At 37.2% G+C, this 20432-nt stretch overlaps 1 protein-coding gene across 1 annotated transcript; it reads right to left on the minus strand.

Moving 5' to 3' along the window:
• Positions 1-982: 982 nt before the first annotated feature.
• LOC115926450 (alpha-(1,6)-fucosyltransferase-like) lies at positions 983-19491 on the minus strand. Its single transcript, XM_030991169.1, has 5 exons — positions 19443-19491; positions 18692-18944; positions 16210-16386; positions 9528-9678; positions 983-4341 (listed from the first exon to the last, which is right to left on the minus strand). Exons 1-5 carry the CDS (start codon positions 19489-19491, stop codon positions 4177-4179), a joined length of 795 nt encoding a protein of 264 aa, XP_030847029.1. The 3' UTR covers positions 983-4176.
• Between the last annotated feature and the right edge of the window lie 941 nt (positions 19492-20432).

Below are 20432 nucleotides of genomic sequence, written 5' to 3' on the forward strand. Positions count from 1 at the left end.
CTGCGTGGTGAAAATGCACGTCAATGTATAAAACTCCCCTACAAAAATGCAATATCCTCATGTGTTTCAATCATTGAATCAATTTGTTATTTACACTTAAGGTAGCCACAACTGTACTGGGATCACCAAATTTTCCTTTTCTCTGAAATTCAGTCCCTGTGGAATGTTATGGCCTGTTGAATTAAATGGTTTCTCAGAAAATCGTCATAAATCCTCAAATCTGACATTTTTTTTAAAGAAGCTATACTGTGATGTAGCTGAAAGTCTGCAGATTCTTATCATTTGTTCGGTTTTTCTGAATAATTTGTGAAACATATAAGGAAATAGCTGTAACGGTGATCCAAGTAATTTCCATCGCTATATTTTATTGGCATTGCAAAAGTATTTGGTATTTAATGTTAATATTTGGTGTAAATATGATCTATAAATATATGATTTTAAAAAATGCCAACAAAATGAACAGTTTGACTTTCCTATATATATAATAAGCTGAAATGACCTAATTTGCATATTTGATGAATATTCATAATTTTTTTTTCTTCAAAAAAAAAATATTTCCATACCTGTCTGATATACATAGGTTTCATTGATGTATCATGTTCGGTTTTGATTTGATTACATATGCGCATATTAATTAGACGGACTTAGTTATTTTCACAACTTTTTCATATCTGCAGATTCGCAAAAATGGCAAAAATGACTTATTTTGTTTGCTTCTGTTTTCAAAACGGTAATAGATATATGAATTTTCTTTTTTGTATTTTTTATCACAAAGATGATATTTTAGTGTCTGATAATTTAATTTATTATTTGTATCCAAGAAAGTGATGAATTAAGTTGTCAACTTTGTCGAATTTTGCCATTTTTGCCAATTTGACCATTTCTGGCAAGTTTTTCGGTAATTTTGCGATATCAAAAAAATGGTATAAAATCACAACGCATTGACTGATTTCAATTCTGTTTTTTATTTGTTGAAGCTTTCATAAAGCTTGATCATTTGCAATCATCAAATAACATGTGTTTGTAGTACTTATTTTTGGTGTGCTAAACCTAGTAATAATAAGAGGTTATAATTAATCAATGGTTGAGTAAGCACACGTTTAATAATAATTTTTTATTTTCATATTTAAAAATTTGCAAAAGTAATATTATCATTGCAGTTTACTGTGGAGTAAAACATGTCAAAAAGCACTGTTTTACCACAAGTGCCATTTAAAAATAAAAATCGATAAAATATCAAACAGCATTGTTTCATAAACCATAATCAATGCATTTAGTCATGTGCTGTTTCACAACAATGTACAGGCACGCACAATGGCTTGTGACTTTTGAATTGGGCCATTTTGTCTTTAATCTGTGCTCATTCAGCCATACAGTAATAAATATTTTCACACAATGTGTACATAACAACTGTACCAAAATTGCGGTAAGATGACATTGTGATACATTCTAAGGGTTTTGCAATTAAGAGCAGTTCTTTAGGGGTGTAGTTAGTAGTTACTTTTTGTGTTTCTGCGAACGGAGCTGACCGTAAGAGCAACTGTTTACGATCTGTTTAAGGACTTCATGGACGGGCTCGGACTGGTCTAATCTCTATAATACGATTCTATTTCGTTCGTTAACAGTCCACGATACGTCCAACTCGTTATGCCCCGTCCACAGTCAGTTCATATCAAGTTCAGATCGGGTAAATTTGACATTTCCAAGCAGTCCAAACCATTCGTACTATAGTTCGCAACTTCTTCTAATGAGTTTATAACCCAACCACCCCGTTCGGAGACAGTTCAACTTGTCCTCATTTCGTTCTTAGTGCATTCGAACGCGCTCTTATCGTACGTGTGCAATCCCGTCCTGGTTCGAGGGCTATACAAACCCAGCGCGTTTTTTTCTTTCTTCTTCTTCTTGCGTTCTTGCTAATTGATGCTCGACCACATCACGTTGTAACACATTCCTATTAGGATCGAAGTACGGCAATTCCGTTCGTAGGAAAGTCCATTTCGTTTTAAGTACGTTGTCACTCCGTCTAATTGCAGGACGGTGAAAATTTTGAACGTACTCAAAGTTCTAGAGCACCCTTCGCGTCCAAGCCAGTTCGGGCCCGTCTATGAAGTTCTTAAAAAGATGCTAATACGTTCACTCCGTTTACACACAGTTTGAGCCCGTTTGGCCACATTTTCCAGAACGTAGTGAGAACTAGTTTGGTGTGACGAGGGCTTCACTTGAATGTCTTGATCTGCAAAGATTGAAGCGTTGAAGTTGAATGGCAAGAACGTGCTGTATTGGGTTTGTTAGTTCGAACGCATTAAGAACGAGAGGAGGACGAGTTGAACTGTCCCCGAACGGGATGATCTGGTTACAAACTAGTTAGAACAATATGCGAACTAGCGACAATGGGTTTGGACGTATTGGTAACCAGGGAGAACTGGTTAAAAACGGGTCTAAACTAATTACAGACGGGCTTGGACTGCTTGGAAATGGCAAACGTATCCGATCTAAACTGACTATGGACGGGGTACAGACGAGATGGACGAAATGAGGACTGTTTATGGACGAACTAGGATCGTATTAAATACATTATTTACACATTCTACCCCGACCACAATCCGTTTAACGATTTTCTAGGACGGTTCTAGCACGTAGTGAAAACTAGTTTGGTGTGATGGGGGCTTTAGGATAGCATTCACCAACTTCTTTTGTTTTGCTTTCCAATCCACAATTGTGTCAACTCTCAAGAACGTCTTTTAAACACCTTATATCGCTCACAAAAAGCGCGCGAAAGGCCGCCAATGGCGGCCCTTTCGCGAGTATTCGTTAAAGCGAGATATGCACAGAGAGTGATATAAGAGAGAGACAAGAAGACAAAAAAAAGAATGGGAATGAGAAAAAGGAGAAAGGAAGGAAATTAAGGAGGGATGCAAATGAGTTTATAATATGCAATAATTCTAATTTTCCTTTTTACATAATGCACTTATCAACTTAATTATTTATACCCTTACCAAGTTTGTTTTCATTTTTAAGTTTGTGAAAAATTAAGTTGTATATTAAAACTTACATCTCAAAATATTCAACAAAGGCCCCAATTCATCAACCAGTCCACCTTTCATTCTCAGGTTACGAAAAACACAAAAACATCAAATTTACGAGGGGGTATGAATAATTAGTTGTTAACTGTATATAATAAATTCTACATGTCATATCATACATTACATATATACATACATAAATTCACCTGACAGTCTGGACAAAACTGTCCGATTTGAACTCGTACGGGACTCCCGCTTGGTTTCTCCTCTTAATGATAATACTAATCCACAGTGTTTATTAGGGGATTAATACGGGTGTCTCTAAGCGCAATATTGTCTGACTTAAAAATATTAACCAAAACTTATAATAAACACACAAATTTTGAATCTGTTCTTTATTCAATAAATCATGCATATATATATATATATATATATAATAATAATAATATAAATGAAATCAAACATAAGATCAAAAAAACAAGGAACAACACGGTGTGCACCTCCTTTGACCGACTGCAGAATATCATCCATGAATTAAAAGGGTACGTTTTCAGCAAGGACTTAAATTTGTGATTTTAATGATTCCAACAGATGCAGATTTTAATACAGACGTTTTTAATATGCTGCTGAAATATAAGATTGTTGTCGATTAAAACACCAAGGTCTAGTACGTATCCACTACCCTTCAGTGAATCATCTCCGGTAACCAAGTCGGGAAAGGAATCGGTGTTTCTGAATTTGGAAGTAATGTGGATCATTTCATATTTTCGTTCATTAAGGCAAAGTCTATTGTTAAAAGACCAGAACCTAATGACTTCAAGGCAACTGCTAAGTTTCCGAGTCGCATCGTACTTCCCGGCTGAGAAGCGGAGCTTCACCTTGTTTTTAAAAAGTTCCTGTATATACATGCCCTATATGCTGAATGAGGTCTTCAACTCTTCATGTGTCAGATCTTCAGTCATGTAATATTTTATACTGCACTATATTATCATGATTATGGTATAATAGACATGTGGTTTTTTTCCAAACAGCGATCGATAGTTGTTGATTTCAATCTATGATGGTCTGCTCAGTTTTTAGTGTTTTATGAAAATAAATTGATTCAATCAACCAATCGATGATGTAAAAATGGCTTCGGCTTTGGATTTGGGGATTACAAGTGAACGTTCTCAGCCCCTTCATACACAGGCATCTTGGCTTTTTTGCCTAAGCTATTTGGAGTCTGACCTTGAAAGAAGAATTTGCTATCAAGGGAGCGGACTTTGGTGGCAGCATCCACGTGGTAATGCTGCATCATCTCGTAAGCTAGTCGACAAACCTGCATTAAGAGAGAGCAAAGTATGAATTTTGTAGTTTGTGTAAATATTCATTCACTTATATTTTGCATAAGCGTTCCCGCGCCAGAGGTTAAAATTTAGAACAAGATCAAAAATCAAATTTGCTTTAAAGTGACTCGGTAACTTTGTTGAAGGATGATGACAAAGTTGCGTTATTTTTGTATGAAGATTTTATTTTTATATTCCTCCTACTGTACTTACCTTCTAACATGCAAACAATTCTCAAACCACAAAGATATTTATGTTTTTATTTGAAGGTGTCACTGTGCGACGCCCTCTAACAGTCCCAACCATTTTTGAATTTTCCTAACCGTTTTCCAAGAAAACAAGACATAAGACAGGCATTAAAAAAATCTTTCAACACTTAAATGTCTGAAATGGTATACAGAGCCAATTCATTGCTTTGTGACGATTTACATTCACCTAAAATGTAATTAAATTGTAATAATATTTTTTTTTTTTTTTTTTTTTTATGGTCAGTTTTTATTCTTTTCTCTATTGAAACAAATTATAATCATAGTACAAATTACAATCATCATATGTAACTCTCACTGCAAATGTGATGACATTATAAGTCAGTATAAATTTTTGTCTTACAAACGGCTTCAAAAGAAACTTACATAGTTAGTTCCTATACATGATATTTGAAACAAAAATTCATATTTTCAAAGAAAACATATGCAGTTGTATAATCCAAATTTTTTTGTTTTAACAATGTAGCAACTTATACTTCCTTTTATTACTGTTGTCCTGAGAGAAAAGTTTTCTCTTTTTGTTAACCCTACCCTACCCGACCTCTCCCTTATCCCCCTCCCCCCCCCCCCCCACTTAACCGGTGGACGACTGGCTCTGGGTTCCAATTGTTTGTCTAATACTTAGGTTTTCCCATTTAGAAAAATGAATAGTGAGAGTTCCCCTCATTGCTGCCAATTTCCTTTCTTCTACTTTATCCCCTATTATACTATTCTTTATTTCATTAAAAGAGGGTGGTTTTTTAAGTTCTCTATTTCTATAAATCAGATATTTAACAAGAATTAAAACATGATTCATTAATTGATATTTTCCTTTATTTCTCTCCTGTTTCCCATACAGAATTTCCTCCAAACTACAGTTATGTATTTCAAAGTCTAAAAATCTCGTGCACATTCCCCACACTGATTGTGCAAATTCACAAGTATAGAATAAATGTTTATATGTTTCTTCATCTTTTTCGCAAAATGAGCATAAGTTAGTCGAGACAAGACCGAAACGGAAGAGGTGATGGTTTGTATATAATATATTATGTATAAGTTTGAACTGAAACTCTCTTTATCGACTGTTAAGTGTACACTGTCTTAGTCTTAAAAATATGTTTTCTATTTCCTTACAGGAAAAACCATAGTTCCTTCCAATTCTCTCAAAAACCAAAGGTTTAAAATCATCTTTCTTTATTAATTGTACATAAATTTGTTTTGATTTTAAATCAGCTATATTAGTTGTCTTCTTCCCCAAAGTGAAATCAGTTCCAGAATTATTTTTTTCTTCTCCTTTTCTAAAATTATTTTTCCAACAAACTGGTAAACAGGCATAAAAGTGCTTGATCTTTTCAATTTCATTTACTTCAACACCTAAATCGATAAAATGCCTGTCACTTTTTAGTTTACCATCGTTTTCCAGAATATGTTTTAATTTGTAAATTCCTTTGTCATACAACCTCTTATCGTATATACAACTTCCTTTATATCGAATAAGTTTATTATTAAAAATTACCACATCACCAATGTCTATACTCCTTATATGTCTCGTATTCACCCAATCTTCTAATAAATCCATATAAAATTGTGGAGCTGTCACTTTTAATAAACTTGGTATATAGTCACATAAAAATATCAAATCTCCACCCACGTGTTCAGTGACAAAGTTAAAATATTGTTTCCATTTCATGTCTTCATCTTTGTTTAGAAGTTTTTGAATCCACATAATTCGCTGCGATTTAACTTGTGCAGAAAAATTTAACATCTTTAACCCCCCTTGGTTATAGTCTAAGAACATGGTGTTTCTATTGATTTTATCTGTTTTTCCTTTCCATATGAAATCAAAAGTTAATTCATCCAGTGAATCATAAACCCATTTTGGAACAGGAGTAAGTGACGCCCGATAAAGAACTTTAGAATAAATGTGCACTTTCAATAGTTGAATCTTACCCATAAGTGTTAAATCCCTTTGCTTCCAAAAATTTAAAAGTGTTTTTATTTTACTTCAGATTTCTTTATAATTTAGATCTTCTTTCTTGTGTTCATCGAGGGAAAAGAAAATCCCTAAAACCTTAAGAAAGTCAACTATTTCGCCAAAAGCAAAATCACAATCTAAACGTTGACATGAACCTAACCTTAATATTTTAGTCTTGTCGTTGTTTATTTTCAGTCCAGAATTTTTTTCGAAATCTGCAAATAATACTTTTAACCTATTAATTGATTTTTTATTGCGAACAAAAATTGTCATATCATCCGCATAAAGTACTAGTTTAGTTTCCTTATCTCCAAAATTAATATAGTTGGGAGAATCGATCAGGTCAGTTTTTCCCAATTTTTATCATGAATAATAAGTCTTTTTTCACTCAAACTTCAGATTATCTTTAATTTTACATCTAGCATTGAAGTCAATACCTTGGCACCATTTTCTTTCATCTGAACAATGTTACCAAGTCCCTTTAATATACTTGGCAACCATTTATTGGGACTGTAAGTTTTCATAGTAGGCTGATTTCGAAGGTACTTCTTCTTTAAAGCCCCACTGAATTACTTATAGCAGGTGGATTATACCTCCCTGCATGGTCAGTGACAGGTGGTTATCTCATCAAATCAGCTCTCAATAAACATAAGGAAAAGGGACCACGGGGGACCATGTTTGCTATATAGAGGGCGCAAATAGCTATAAGTAGTGCACTGGGGCTTTAATTAAGCCATGAACACAACTGACCGTGCATATTTGTTTGTTTGTTTGTTTGATTGATTTTATTTCTGCGTTGAACAAATGCAAGGTTATACATTTTTACAGAGGTATTACATACATAGCAAATCTTATACAATAACCTTAATACAAAGCATACACAGAAGTATAACAGATATTTGTATATATTTTTCATTTAATTAAAGAGATCAATTTTAGAACGCAGGAGACCGCCATCGTAGGCGGTTAGGCTGGAAATGGATGGCGGCCTCGGGAGAAGAAAAAACAGATTTAGCAACAAAACTCTCTTGGCAAGACCTAGTGATCAAGTGGGCGCAGAGCAATTGCAGGTGAGGGTGCAACAGTTGAGTAAAAGGAATTTTAAATCATGGTTTTAGACAAAGCTATTATACTAATTTAGAGCGTTTGGCACATAATTTTATGATTGTATTATTTTTCGTTTAAGAGTGGCTTTCAAGGAATAGAGGGTTGAACAAAATTTGAAATAGAACAAAAACACGATTAGGTCATCATCTAGGGCACCCCTTATTCCGAGAAAAAAATCAAGTAGTAAGGCATTCTTTATATTTCTTTTCACACTTCTTTTTTTTTGTCTTTCTCCCAATCTCTCTCTATAATGCAGAATGAAGGGTATATGACTGTGAAGCTAAATACCTATATTATATGTCACAGCAAGCAGTCAGGAATATGCCTCTACAGATAATGACGGGTGCCCAAGAGTTGTCACCAGTGGCGTAGGTAAGGAAGGAGGGGGGAAGGTGTGCCCTGGTTGGCTCTTCAAGGACACATAAAACACGGAAGAGAGGAGGGGGTCTTCTGCTACCGTGCTAAATTTTTTGGCTATATACCTCCAGAGAGTTCGTTAAATTTGACACCCGGATGAAAAAGGAATGAATAGAAAACACCCCGGACAATTATCCTAGAGGGTAGTTGTCTGGGGGTAGTTGTCCGAGGGTAGTTGTCCTAGGGGGTAGTTGTCTGGGGGTAGTTGTCCGGGGGGTAGTTGTCCTGGAGGGTAGTTGACTTGAGGGTGGTTGCCTTAGGAGGTAGAGTTGTCCTAGGGATAGTTGACTTGAGGTGGTTATCCGGGGGTGGATGTCCAGATACGCTACTTCGCAATAGAAAACGTACGAGGCAGGGGATATAGGGATGTTTAAAATTCAAATTCGAGCAACAATCACCATATATTTGGACAGCGACATGCTCGAATATCGTCACACTTGGGTGCCTTAATATCATCATGATATGGCAACTAGGTCCCCGCATATTCTCCTTTTGCATCTTGGGCAGCAAATTTTGATGATAAATTAACAGTTCAAAGAGATTAAAATTGTCATTTTAGCTCGCTACGTTCAATCGCTCGCTAAATCTGGAAAATAATAAAATGACTCTTGGCAACAAAATGCCTTAAAACTGTCATATTCGGACAGTGTGTAATTTTGTTCGCGTAGTAATATCTTCACCATACAATGAAAGCATCCCTTACTCGCGTGTACATTTATGTACAAAGGTAGGGCGCAATTTCATTGGTTGTACCGGGTCGGTCGGTCGGAAATCTTTTTTTTTTTACTCCCTCTTTGGGCTGATATTTCTCAGTTTGAATGTTTTAATACATTTATTTCCTTTTAACAAACGGTAAAAATCAAAACTTTTTCAAAAAGACGATCGCAGATTTCAAGATTTTGGGGTCGGTCGCCAAAGGCAATACAACATCTTTTTTTTAAAGGCCTAATCGATCGCCAAAAGCTCTATAAAATAATTAGGGTCATTTTCCCTCATATAACCCATGGACCATTTAGATTTTTTCGGAAGGAAGACTTATGTTTTTTGAAAATTTATATTAAAAGGGGGAGATGTTGTAAGGGGGAGATGACGTGGACTGCTAAGGGAGTAACATCAACCAGCGCTCTGTGTATAATACCCCAATCCCCTACCCGACTCATTAAATTCAATAGGTTTAACACTTCAAAGTGACTCGCCCCTCCCCCTCTAAAAACAGTAGATATAATCATAATAACAATAAGAAGAAGAAGAAAGGTTAAGTTCATCGATATCAAAAGTCAAAAGGTAATTATATGAGTGAAGGAGTAAGTGAATGAATAAACAAATAAGCAAAACAGAAACGAATTAATCAATAGATAAATAAATTTATACAAAAATATAATAACATTAATACATATACTGCAACAGAAATCGCAAAAATTCAAGAAATACATACATTTGAGGAGCACGTGCAAACGAGAAAATCCGAACGAGCCAAAAGATGAATGTCAACGATGATACCCATAAAAGATTCCTCTGACAATCTTGTTGATACTTTTGCTGACTGAGATATAGTATTGTCACTTACAAACACGTAACCAGGATATCTGTAAAACAAAATATATACAAATAAAGTCATGTCGCAAATTTCATCGCAGCAGTGACATAGTCGAGTGGTTCAAACAGCTCCGGCACGGAACTTCATGAAATGATTGTGACAATGCGATTTATTTTTCATTTATTATTTTATGTTCCTAGAACTTTATCAATCAATCTCTATGACTGACTGTTTGGTTGATCTATAAAGTTCCGATAAGATATAAACTTTATCTATGATCAAGAAGGACAACAAAAAAAAAGGATATGAACTTAACCTTTTTATTTCATCTGTCAGCAGCATCCCCACCCCTCCCCCCCCCCCCCCAGCCATCAAAATAACAAGCAGCCTTCTGTAATGAAATCAAGAAAAATATTCAGTTCTTGTATAGCGCATTCACATTGTATAACGTCCCTATGTGCGCTACAACACCCGATGGGAATTATTACACTAGCTTTAATAGCTCAGGCAGCCGTTATCAGCGCACAGTACATTTCAAAAAACAATCCTACCAGCAGTACCAGGTACCCCATTTACTTCACCTGGGTCGTGTGTGGCATATACCAAAAGACATTAGGGACTCGAACCGCGGACCATGTGATCCATAGTCCGGTGACATATCCACTCGACCACGATCATGAGAGATGAATTGATTTTTCTAAAAACTTAAATGCCTTTTGATTGCAAGTTCTGAGTTTTATTTGAATTTTACTTCATCAAAAGTTACTTTCCAAAAATTAGATGAATTCATCCAATGTGGAATGATGAGGCCTTTGATGGGGCTGAGTATATGGACACTATCAGGGGCGGATTCAGGGCTGCCAAGGGGGCCTTGATCTCCCTTTCTTTTTCCTTTTTTACTCGCTTGCTTGTCAGAGATCATTCTTCTTTTCTGATTACTTTACAATGATGATAATCACAATTCGTAGATTTATTTCTCCCTTTGTAACTGTTTATTGATAACTAGTATAGTATATTAATTTCAATCGTTTATTTGTAATCCGTTTATATTTTTCCTTTGGGATTTAATTGTGTACTGATGATAATCTAAGATCATTTTGGATTACATATTTGTTTTCAATCAGACGCCCCCCCCCCAGCCCGACCCTTCCTTTTGCTCGATAGATTTTTGTTGTTGTTGCTGTACGGTCGTCGTATCTATTTTTGGGGTGGGGGCCGGGGGTCGACTTTTATTTTGGTTTCATTGTTATTGCTTGCTTGTTAGAATTCGGGTGAAATTGAACCCCACTCCCTTTTTTAAAATCCTGGATTCGCCCTGGAAGGTGTTTAAAGGCTAAGTCCATTCCAAAAAATAATTTGCTTTTAATAGATGCAGAAAAAAAGAGAAACAGAGCAAAACAAATTTGAGTAAAATCGGATAAATATTACAGAAGTTATGAATTATTTTTAGAGGATGAAAAACTATGGAACTCAGACAATCAATACACAAATTGCAAATATGGTTATCAGTTTTTGACGTCATTGCCTCACTATTTATCAATTGCTTTATATATGTTTATCACATTAATTTCCCTTTTTATCCCCAAAAATTCGATTTCCCCATGCCTTGCCCAGGTTATATCATATGTATCATATTGCGTGCATTAACGTTCACAAAACATTTTATGAACTTTGATGAATTGATACTATTTTCTGAATATTGTATATTCATAATTATTGATTTTTATATAAATAGTTTATCAAAATTCCCCGTTTTCATGATTTAAGTGACAAAAACTACTCTATATTAGTGCATCCACAAACAAAAATATTACTATCAATATAACTTGGCTGCTGGTGTGAGGAAATAAGATTTTTAGGGGAAAATTGGAAATTAATAACATTAATATAAAGAAAAACGACTAGTAAATAGTTACTGTTATGTCAGTAGCTTCCAAAAATACAATTTTTTTCAGGGGTCCCAAAATTTGGATGACATACCAATAGATATTCGACTGAGCCCTTCACTAAATAGTTTTAAAAGAAAATTCAAACTGTACTTATTAAGACCTCATACTTAATAGTGCAATAACCTAATGTATATTCTTAATGTTCATCAGACAAAAAAGTGTGTGTTGGTGTGCATAGGCGCTGGAAGTGAGAGAATGGGAAAGTGTGTCTGTTTTTTGTTATATGGGTGAGAAGACATGAGCCCCTGAACGCTAGCGTACTGATGGAGGGGGGGGGGTATTTCTTATCCGATACCAGTGGATTACAAATGTTGCTGAAATGACAAGATTTTCAGGTATTTTTTCTAATTTTTTTTGTAAGTCATAACTTTTTATGCGTTTTTTGGAAAATAAGAAATTCCAAAATTTCCAGTCGGGCGAAAAATATGCTTATTTAGAAGCTGGGCTCGGGGGCTCGAGCCCCCTCACTTTTTGATAAAAATATGTTGCAGAGAAAAAGAAAGAAATAGAGAAAAAATAAGTGGCCTGCCAATGTCACAAATGAGGTATCAAAATATGCTCATCTGACCGTAATTAAATGCCTAAAACCCCAGAGCTTCCGGGGGCTCTGCCCGCTGGACCCCATCAAGGGCCCTAAGACGGCCCCCTGGATGCTCATCTGACCGTAATTAAATACTTAAAACCCCCGACCTTCCGGGGGCTATGCCCCCTGGACCTCACCAAGAGGCCTAAGGCGGGCCCCTGGAATAGCGCTCCTCTGACCGTAGTTAAATATTAAAACCTCTGAGCTTCCGGGGGCTTAGCCCCCTGGACTCTCCGCCAATTAGGGACCTGCCAGTGTCAAAAATAAGGTATCTAAATATGCTTATCTGACCGTAATTTAATGCCTAAAAACCCTGAGCTTTCGGGGGCTCAGCCCCTTGACCCCCTGCCGGTGCTCAGGCCCTGGACCTCACGTCAATTTATGCTCTACCTGATCGTTAATACTCCACTTTGAAAAACGTTCCGCGGGGCCTCCATGTAACGTGTAGGGGTGGTGGTGATGCAGATTTGTCTTCTGCCCCCCGGCCCCTTCCAAACGTTTTTGCTCATCACGTCACTGCCCCTGGAAGGTGAGCCCCCTGGAATGTCCCCCCCCCCCCCAATCCCAAACTGCTTCCGGCGCGCCCGTTGGTGTGTATGGGAGAGAGAGAGCGTATGGGTGAATGCAAATTATTTCCTTTTTTAATTTTTTTTTATAACAAATACAAAAATTAAAAAATCTACTTAGTGTTTTATACAATTACTGGAGACAGACTTTTACATAAGGCCCGGCCTTCCTGTCTAGTCTCCAAATAATTTCAATAATGTACATGTTTAGAATGTTTCCCTTTGTTCCTCATGTCTTCTCCACTTGTGTTATTTTCATGTTATTTTTTAAATATTTTGTAACTTCTATATGTTTGTTTTCTTTTGTATACTTTTAATGAAAGTATTGAATAAAGTGAACTTGAACTTGAACTTGAACTTGACGCAATGACCTGTCAGACTCATTAGTAAGTTACCAATTTGTTTTGTGATTTTCAAAGTTTTTCATTTCATTAAAAATTAAAAACTGTCATATTAGTTATCCGATTTTGCTTACACTTTTTTGATTGGTTCGTCTGATTTTACTGCTTCTATTGAAAGTAAGATAATTTTGGAGTGGACTTGCCCTTGAGAGACATCCAGCAAACTGGTTTCATCATAGTAATAGAGCCTAGGTGTCATGGTCTAGTGAATACGTCGTCGGACTGACGATCACAGGGTTCGCGGTTCATGTCCCACAGCCATATGGCTCCGTTTAGTCTCATTTCACAACGCCCCCTATCGTCAGAGCATGATCAGAGTCAGCAGCCTAACATGTTAGCCTATGGACGGTTTTTTTAAAAATCGTTAAAAAAAAATTAAAAAAAAATCATTTTTTGTTTAAACGAAAAGCACATCCACCCCGACGTACGTTATCACTAGCTCTTTCATTGGAGCCCTCATGTCTCATTGACTTTTGAAAGTTCACCCACCGTAATTTTTCACAAAAGGTTGCAAGCTCGTCATTGCCTTTAATACACATGTGAAACAAGTCTAACTTTGGACTCAGTTTACCAAGCGATTTGAATATTATAGGTCGAGCACACGAAACATAAAAAGCATGAATTATCATAGATCACTTCTGCCTAGAAACAAGTCTAACTTTGGACTCAGTTTACCAAGCGATTTGAATATTATAGGTCGAGCACACGAAACATAAAAAGCATGAATTATCATAGATCACTTCTGCCTATTTCATTATGTCCATTTCATCCAACCCCCCACCGTAATTTTTCCATTTAGTAAAAGCAAACATTTTGCCGAGTTAAGCAAAAACATGAATATTCATGAACGGTCAGACAATACAGCCTTTTAGTACGTAACGTATAGTGAATGGGAATGGGCGATGATTCGTTCAGGAGGTAGAGGTCAGTGGTTAATGCTGGCAATGTTCACGCGAGCGAAAATGAGACAATCGGAGCAATATGTTTCGCCCTGGATCGAGGGGGGCGAAAGGCCCTTGCCTCCCCCCAGCAAACTTAAAAGAGAGAGAAGGAAGGGAAGGGGAAGGGAAAGAGGAGAGAAAGGAAAGGAAAAAAGAGGAAGAAGATAGGTAGAAGAGATCAGTTGCGATTTTTTTTCCCGCCAACAAGATGTGGATCGGGGGACTGAAAGGCCCTTAACTCCCCCTCTCCCTCATCAAAGAGAGAGAGAGAGAGAGAAGGAGGAGAGGGAAAGGGAAAGAGGAGAGAAAGGGAAAGGAAATAAAGAGGAGGAAGAAAAGAAACGGGTGAAAAGATATGCTTTTGCGCCCCTCTCGCCCCCCCCCCCCCTCCCCAAACAAGACCAAGCACTAGATACGCAACTGGACACCACTGGCGTACTGACGGGTGGGGAGGGGTTTATTTCTAATTCGATTTAAATCGAATTAGAAATAAACCCCTCCTCACCCATCAGTGAATGAGTGATTTACAAATGTTGAGAAATGACATTATTTTCCGGGATTTTTTCTTACTTTTTAGTAGAGGCCTACATGTCAGGGCTTGCGGAACGGCGGGGCTCGAGCACCCCCCCCCCCCCCCCCGAATTTCTTGAAAGAGTTTATTAAAGACAAATAGAAATAAAGAGAGAAAGAAAGAAAAAAAATAGTGACTTGCCAGTATCACAAAATAATGAGGTATCAAAACATATGCTGATCTGACCGTTCTGGGGCTCCGTCCCCTGGACCCCACGCCAATTAGCGACCTGCCAGTGTTACAAATAAGGTATCAAAATATGGCTAAAAGCATACGTCTATCCGACGGCAGGACAGACGTATAGTCGTATAGTCGTATAATTGTATAGAATTATGGCACTTCAGCCCGCACGCTGTTGCATTCACGGGTACTTCGATGGATGGATAGACGTATAGTCGTAAAGTCGTTTAGTAGTCTAGTTGTATAGTTGTACAGCTTCCTGCGTTCTGAATGACCGGCTGGATAGACGTATAGTCGTATAGTTGTATAGGTGTACGGATATTGGCATGCTTGGGCGCCATACACAGTGGCACTAATGTCATTTGACAACCCCTAAATTTACATTTGCCACTCTCCACCGTGTCCGCGTCACACTGTCCAGAAGTTGACACCGGATGGACACACGGGCCATTCGTGAGGGCATCTTAAGTCATCGTATGACCGCCGGGGGATTTGTCAGGCTCCGGAAGCAACTTCGTGAGCGGTGCCAAGTCTTTGGCATGCCAACAAATTGCCAAAAGACCTTGCGAAGGTTCATTTTCGTATTGAATTCGTGAGTCCATAATGCCCTCCGTAAGGCCATCAGGCATTTATCACCGCACGAAGACAATACGAAGGAAACAAAAGGCTGCCCGATTGCCTTCGGAAGGCAACACGACTACGTAAAGCCCTCGCAATGCCATAGTGTAGCCATAGTATTATTTTATAGTACGATGACATCGAGATGGGACCACGGTGTCGGCGAAGACAGCCGGGTTTAAGTAGCTGAAGCGTTTCCCATGTGTCATGGTAACGTGGACATATAAAAAGCCAGCCTAAGAGCCAGAGGCGGCGCACACGGGGGTATGGCGGGGGTGGGGGCACAGTGCCCTCCTACTTTTTAAAGTACCCTAAAAGTTCCCTTCTTACAAAGGAAAAGTGCCCCTATAACTTCGTGAGAAGTGCCCCTTTTTTACATAGAAAAAGGGCCCATTTTACCTTGAAAAGTGCCCCTATTATATTTTGCCTATGATAAGTGCCCCTTTTATTTTGACACGTCCACTTTTCCTTCTACAATTCCCCCATTTTTCTTTGCAATATGTGTCCAATATGTGTCCATTTTCAATTCTCATAAGTGCCCTTTTTAATCTCTAGTAAGTGCCACTTTTCAGGTACGAGAAGTGCCCCTTTTCACTTATGATAAGTACCCCTTCACCTCTGATAATTGACTTATTCAAATTTGAGACGTGCCCCTTGTACGTTGACAAGTTACCCTTTTCCTTTGTAGGAAGTGCCTCTTCCCCCTTTAATAACTTCTCTGTTTTAACTCTACATGGTGCTCTTAAGCCACGATTGTTGTCCTAAACTCACTTTTTCTTGGCTTCTTCGAGCAGACTGGCCTCGTCTGTTGCTAAGAAGATTCTCCTGACCCGCACTTCTTGTCTCTTCTCCAATTCCTGGTAGAATTCTTTGGCGTAGACCATGTACTCCGCGATACCGTGAAATTTGGCTTCCCAGATGAGTTTATCTGTACGCCTCACTTGAATGCTTTCATTGGGGGAAAAGATTAACGTGAAATCCATGTTAATCAACAAGATACCCTGAAGAGCTCCAAACCCTCAGCTCGTTTTGTTTTGACTGACAAAGCTGAGAATGTACCTTTAGTTATTTTTCGTTAATGCTATTGCTCTATTAGTGTACTACAATATAATTTGACGACATGTGTTACTTTCAAATATATTTGATTATTTATGCTTAAAGTAACAAGAAAAGAAAATACAAATAAAAGAAACGCGACGATGCCTGCATACCGAGTACACAATTGCAATTCATCCTTGCAATTTTACAAACCAATCGGTATAATTCACTCAGGCCGTAACTAGAATTTTTACTGGGCGTGTACACATTACATGTCATTGAGGGAGTGAGAGCGCAGAGTGCCCCATGCCCTGCCAGGGTATGGGAAAACTGTTTAAATTCTAAAAATCAATATTTTTTAGTTGAAATGGAGGGGTGAAGGAGCATGAAAAGAAAAGACAATTTGGAAGGGAAAGAGGCCCTTACACATAATAATCACAAAATGTAACCAATGCAATATTGACACATCATTTTGTATCAATGTACCTGTATATATACCCATACAATCTGATGAATACAATATCGAAGATCATCTGCAACATATTATTATTTCTCTCCCTATATCTGGATCTACATTTCTGCTTTCGCGTTATACTTTGCTGATGTTTGTATTGGTCTGATTTCCGAGCGAGCAATTTTTTGTAATGATTTGTGAGGTCGCTTTAAGATAATACAGTGCGTCCCAGAAAAAACGAAACCGAGAAGTATCGATGTTTTATCATAACTTAATCATAATTATAATTGATAAATGACACATATATATTTATATATATTTGTAAAGCTTAGATTCTCCTCTTTTAATTGATGCCACTTATATGATGCATATTTCACGCATGAGCTAGGAAAACGAATTCGTTTGATAAAATTATGGAAATGCAAGCACTACTTTAAACAAACAGAACTTTGTCATTCATTGCTCATTTTTCCTGATTGAGGTGTCAAATGAAAGGGCAGAGACTCAACTTTCTAGAAATGTGATTTTCTCTTTGAAATTCAGATACCGTCCGCCAAATGATTTTTTGGTTTCCTCTCTTCAAATTCATTTTGATCTCACATGCGTGAAATATGCATCATATAAATGGCATCAAAAGAAAGAGGAGGGTCTAAGCTTTCCAAACATTTGTCATTTATTAATTATAAATGTAAATAAGTTATGATAAAACATCGATAATTCGCGGTTTCGTTTTTTTCTGGGACGCACTGTATAACTGACGTCAACATACTTCACTCGATCAATTTAATTCAATAATTCCGTATACTATAAATGCGATCGAACGTAGAGAGCAAGCTTGGAGGAATTTCACAAAATATTGCTCTCGGTTGCCTCAAATAATGGGCCCTTGTTGTTCTGGGGATGGAATGACGACGTGTCGTGTAGCATTTATACCGATAATGGCTTATTTTTACCATAAATCATTTTAGGGTAATGTGTATGGCAGTTCCTTGGAATTTTGGAACCATTGCCACATTTGTAAAGGTCATTTTTCACATTTGAAAAGGGACAGTTATTCGCTTTGAAGGGTTCTTATTAGAAATGAAAAGCTAGGGTACTCATCAGAAAGCAAAGAGCACTTTTCAGAAGTATTAATGGGGACTTGTCAAACGTAATAGGAGAATTTATCGGTATAGGGCAAAAGGGCATTTCTTAAAAAAGAAAGGGACACCGATGAGATTTTGTAAAGGGAAACTTAAAAGGAGAAAAGGACAATCATTATAAAGAAAGGGACAATGATTTTTTTTTTTGTACAGGGACACTTAGAATGATAAAAGGGCACTAGCTCATTTTAGAGGAAGGGTCACTGATAAGATTTTGTATAGGGACACTTAGCATTATAATGATAAAAGGGCACTCGATCATTATAAAGAAAGTGACACTGAGATTAAACATGTCACATAAACTAAGACATAGCAATATAATAGCCAGTATCAAACTGTAGGGTAACATAATTCAGTACAATACAGTACTATCCAAGTTTCAGACCGTTGATCCGTGTCGTACCGTACCACTGCAGTGTATACTTATGAATTGAAAATACTTATCCTGAGAATTAGATAACAGGCTTTGGCTGGAGTTTCGAAGGGGTATCCCTGTTATACTTCGGTGGGTTGACTTGAGGACTGCCACTCATCTTTTACCAATTATAGATTCCTTTACCACGAGTGAAAAGAAATTAAATCAAGTCAACTCAAATCAAATCCAATTCATTCGTCTCACCCAACGATCGGATGTGTGAATCCTAAGGCCGCTGTCTCATTGTCCATGAATTCTTGGAGTTGAGGCTGAGGTCTCAGAATGTAGGTCATGATCTGACCTATCCACCAAACGGCAGGGTTACCATGTACTCTTTCCAGTCTCTCTGAGATGTCTTCTGGGATTGCCAATGGCAGGAAGTCCGGCCTTAGGTCCTGAGATAACCAGCCTACGATGGGAAGTTCCACCACTTGGATGTTTTCATTTTTTTCAGGACCTATAGATGGAAAACAAGATAAATTTCAGTTAATTCGTAAATACAAATTTCTACTACATATTGCATATTTTACAAACCGGTATTTTCACAATCATCTATCATTTGACTTGTCTCCAGAATCGGTTTTATCCACCATCCTATGATCATGACGATGCTGCATACTAATTCGTTTACATCCATTTTTTTTAATAATGAGAATGCGAATCGTGTTCAAGACTAAAAAGTCACAATTGTCTCTGATTGACCTTCGTCTTTGTGACATTTGTCCTTTGACCTTCTTACCCCCAAGAACTTGATGGGAAGTTCATTTTCCTACAAAGTAGGGCCAAAATGTATTCAATGAAAAACAGACAATACCATATTGTTCAAACAATAGTACTAACAATTACATATATAAAATATTTATCATCGTGGACATTCATGCATTCCTTAACATACACTTTTTTATAATAATTTATCGATGAATTTCCTTTATAATGTTTACATTCACATATAAACTTTCTAATTCCTTTGCCTGCCCGTCGCGCTTTTCCAACTGTAAAACCATATTTGCTTGCCTTCTCACCCTTTCCAATCCATGTTGACCTCGATCTTACAAACGCTCCTTTACATTTATGTCTTTAAGATTTATCTATTTTTTGTGTTTTATTCATCTCACCAATAATATCTTCATTTGTTTCCCTATCTGACTGTTCACTCAAGGTAGTATCATATTCCTTTTGAAGTTTATTAAAATCATTTTTTTTTTAACATCATGATTTTGTTTATATATAGTATAACATCGTAAATTATTTTTATCATCACTTTACATATTTCCCATTTTTCCTGTGCTGACAAGTGTATGCATCCCAATTTAACTTGTTTAATCAAATTACTAACACCAGTCTGATACTTTGCATCCACTAAGATTTTATTATTTATCTTTCAATACAATTTGCCCCTCTTTATAATTTTAAATTTCTATTTAAAAGAAATAAAACTATGGTCGCACTTCAAAGCCGTTCGGATGTCCGTAGATTGACCGAAATGGGAAACCCTCTTTGACATTGACCAATAACCTAACCTAGAAAATAAAGAGAGAGAGACACCTTCCTCCATGTAAATTGTCTCTTGTTTGGATATAAACGTCTCCAAATATCTACCAGATTGTGCTGTTTTTTTAAAGTTCTTGAAATAAAACCATTGAAATGGTGTGGCCATGTTTTACGCATGCCGCATCACCGTCTACCATACCAAGCATTCCAGAATGACTTTACTGGACGCAGACCTCGGGGACGCCAAACAACGAGATGGAAGGACCAATTTCGGTGGGATGTGGGATTACCCACACAAGAGGCAGAGCAACAAGCCCAGGACAGATCAGACTGGAGCATGAGTTCTCGTAGGGGAGCATGGGGACACACCGTCCTATGCACCTAAGTCAGTCAAGTCAAGAAATAAAACTTCTGAACATTATCTCCCCTCCTGCGATCAAAATATTATTATCTT

This window comes from Strongylocentrotus purpuratus, unplaced genomic scaffold (genome assembly GCF_000002235.5).
Source record: "Strongylocentrotus purpuratus isolate Spur 01 unplaced genomic scaffold, Spur_5.0 spur5_scaffold_2, whole genome shotgun sequence".
Taxonomy (NCBI): Eukaryota; Metazoa; Echinodermata; class Echinoidea; order Camarodonta; family Strongylocentrotidae; genus Strongylocentrotus; species Strongylocentrotus purpuratus.

What these genes read in the sequence shown, in the direction of transcription:
- LOC115926450 (XM_030991169.1), bottom strand. Translation starts at nt 19,491, where the DNA reads ATGGTTTTACAGTTGGAAAAGCGCGACGGGCAGGCAAAGGAATTAGAA. An exon ending in GCAGGCAAAGGAATTAGAAA is followed by an intron (nt 18,945 to 19,442) that starts GTTTATATGTGA and finishes TTCCATCTATAG; the next exon opens with GTCCTGAAAAAAATGAAAAC. An exon ending in TTTGCACGTGCTCCTCAAAT is followed by an intron (nt 4,342 to 9,527) that starts GTATGTATTTCT and finishes CTCTTAATGCAG; the next exon opens with GTTTGTCGACTAGCTTACGA.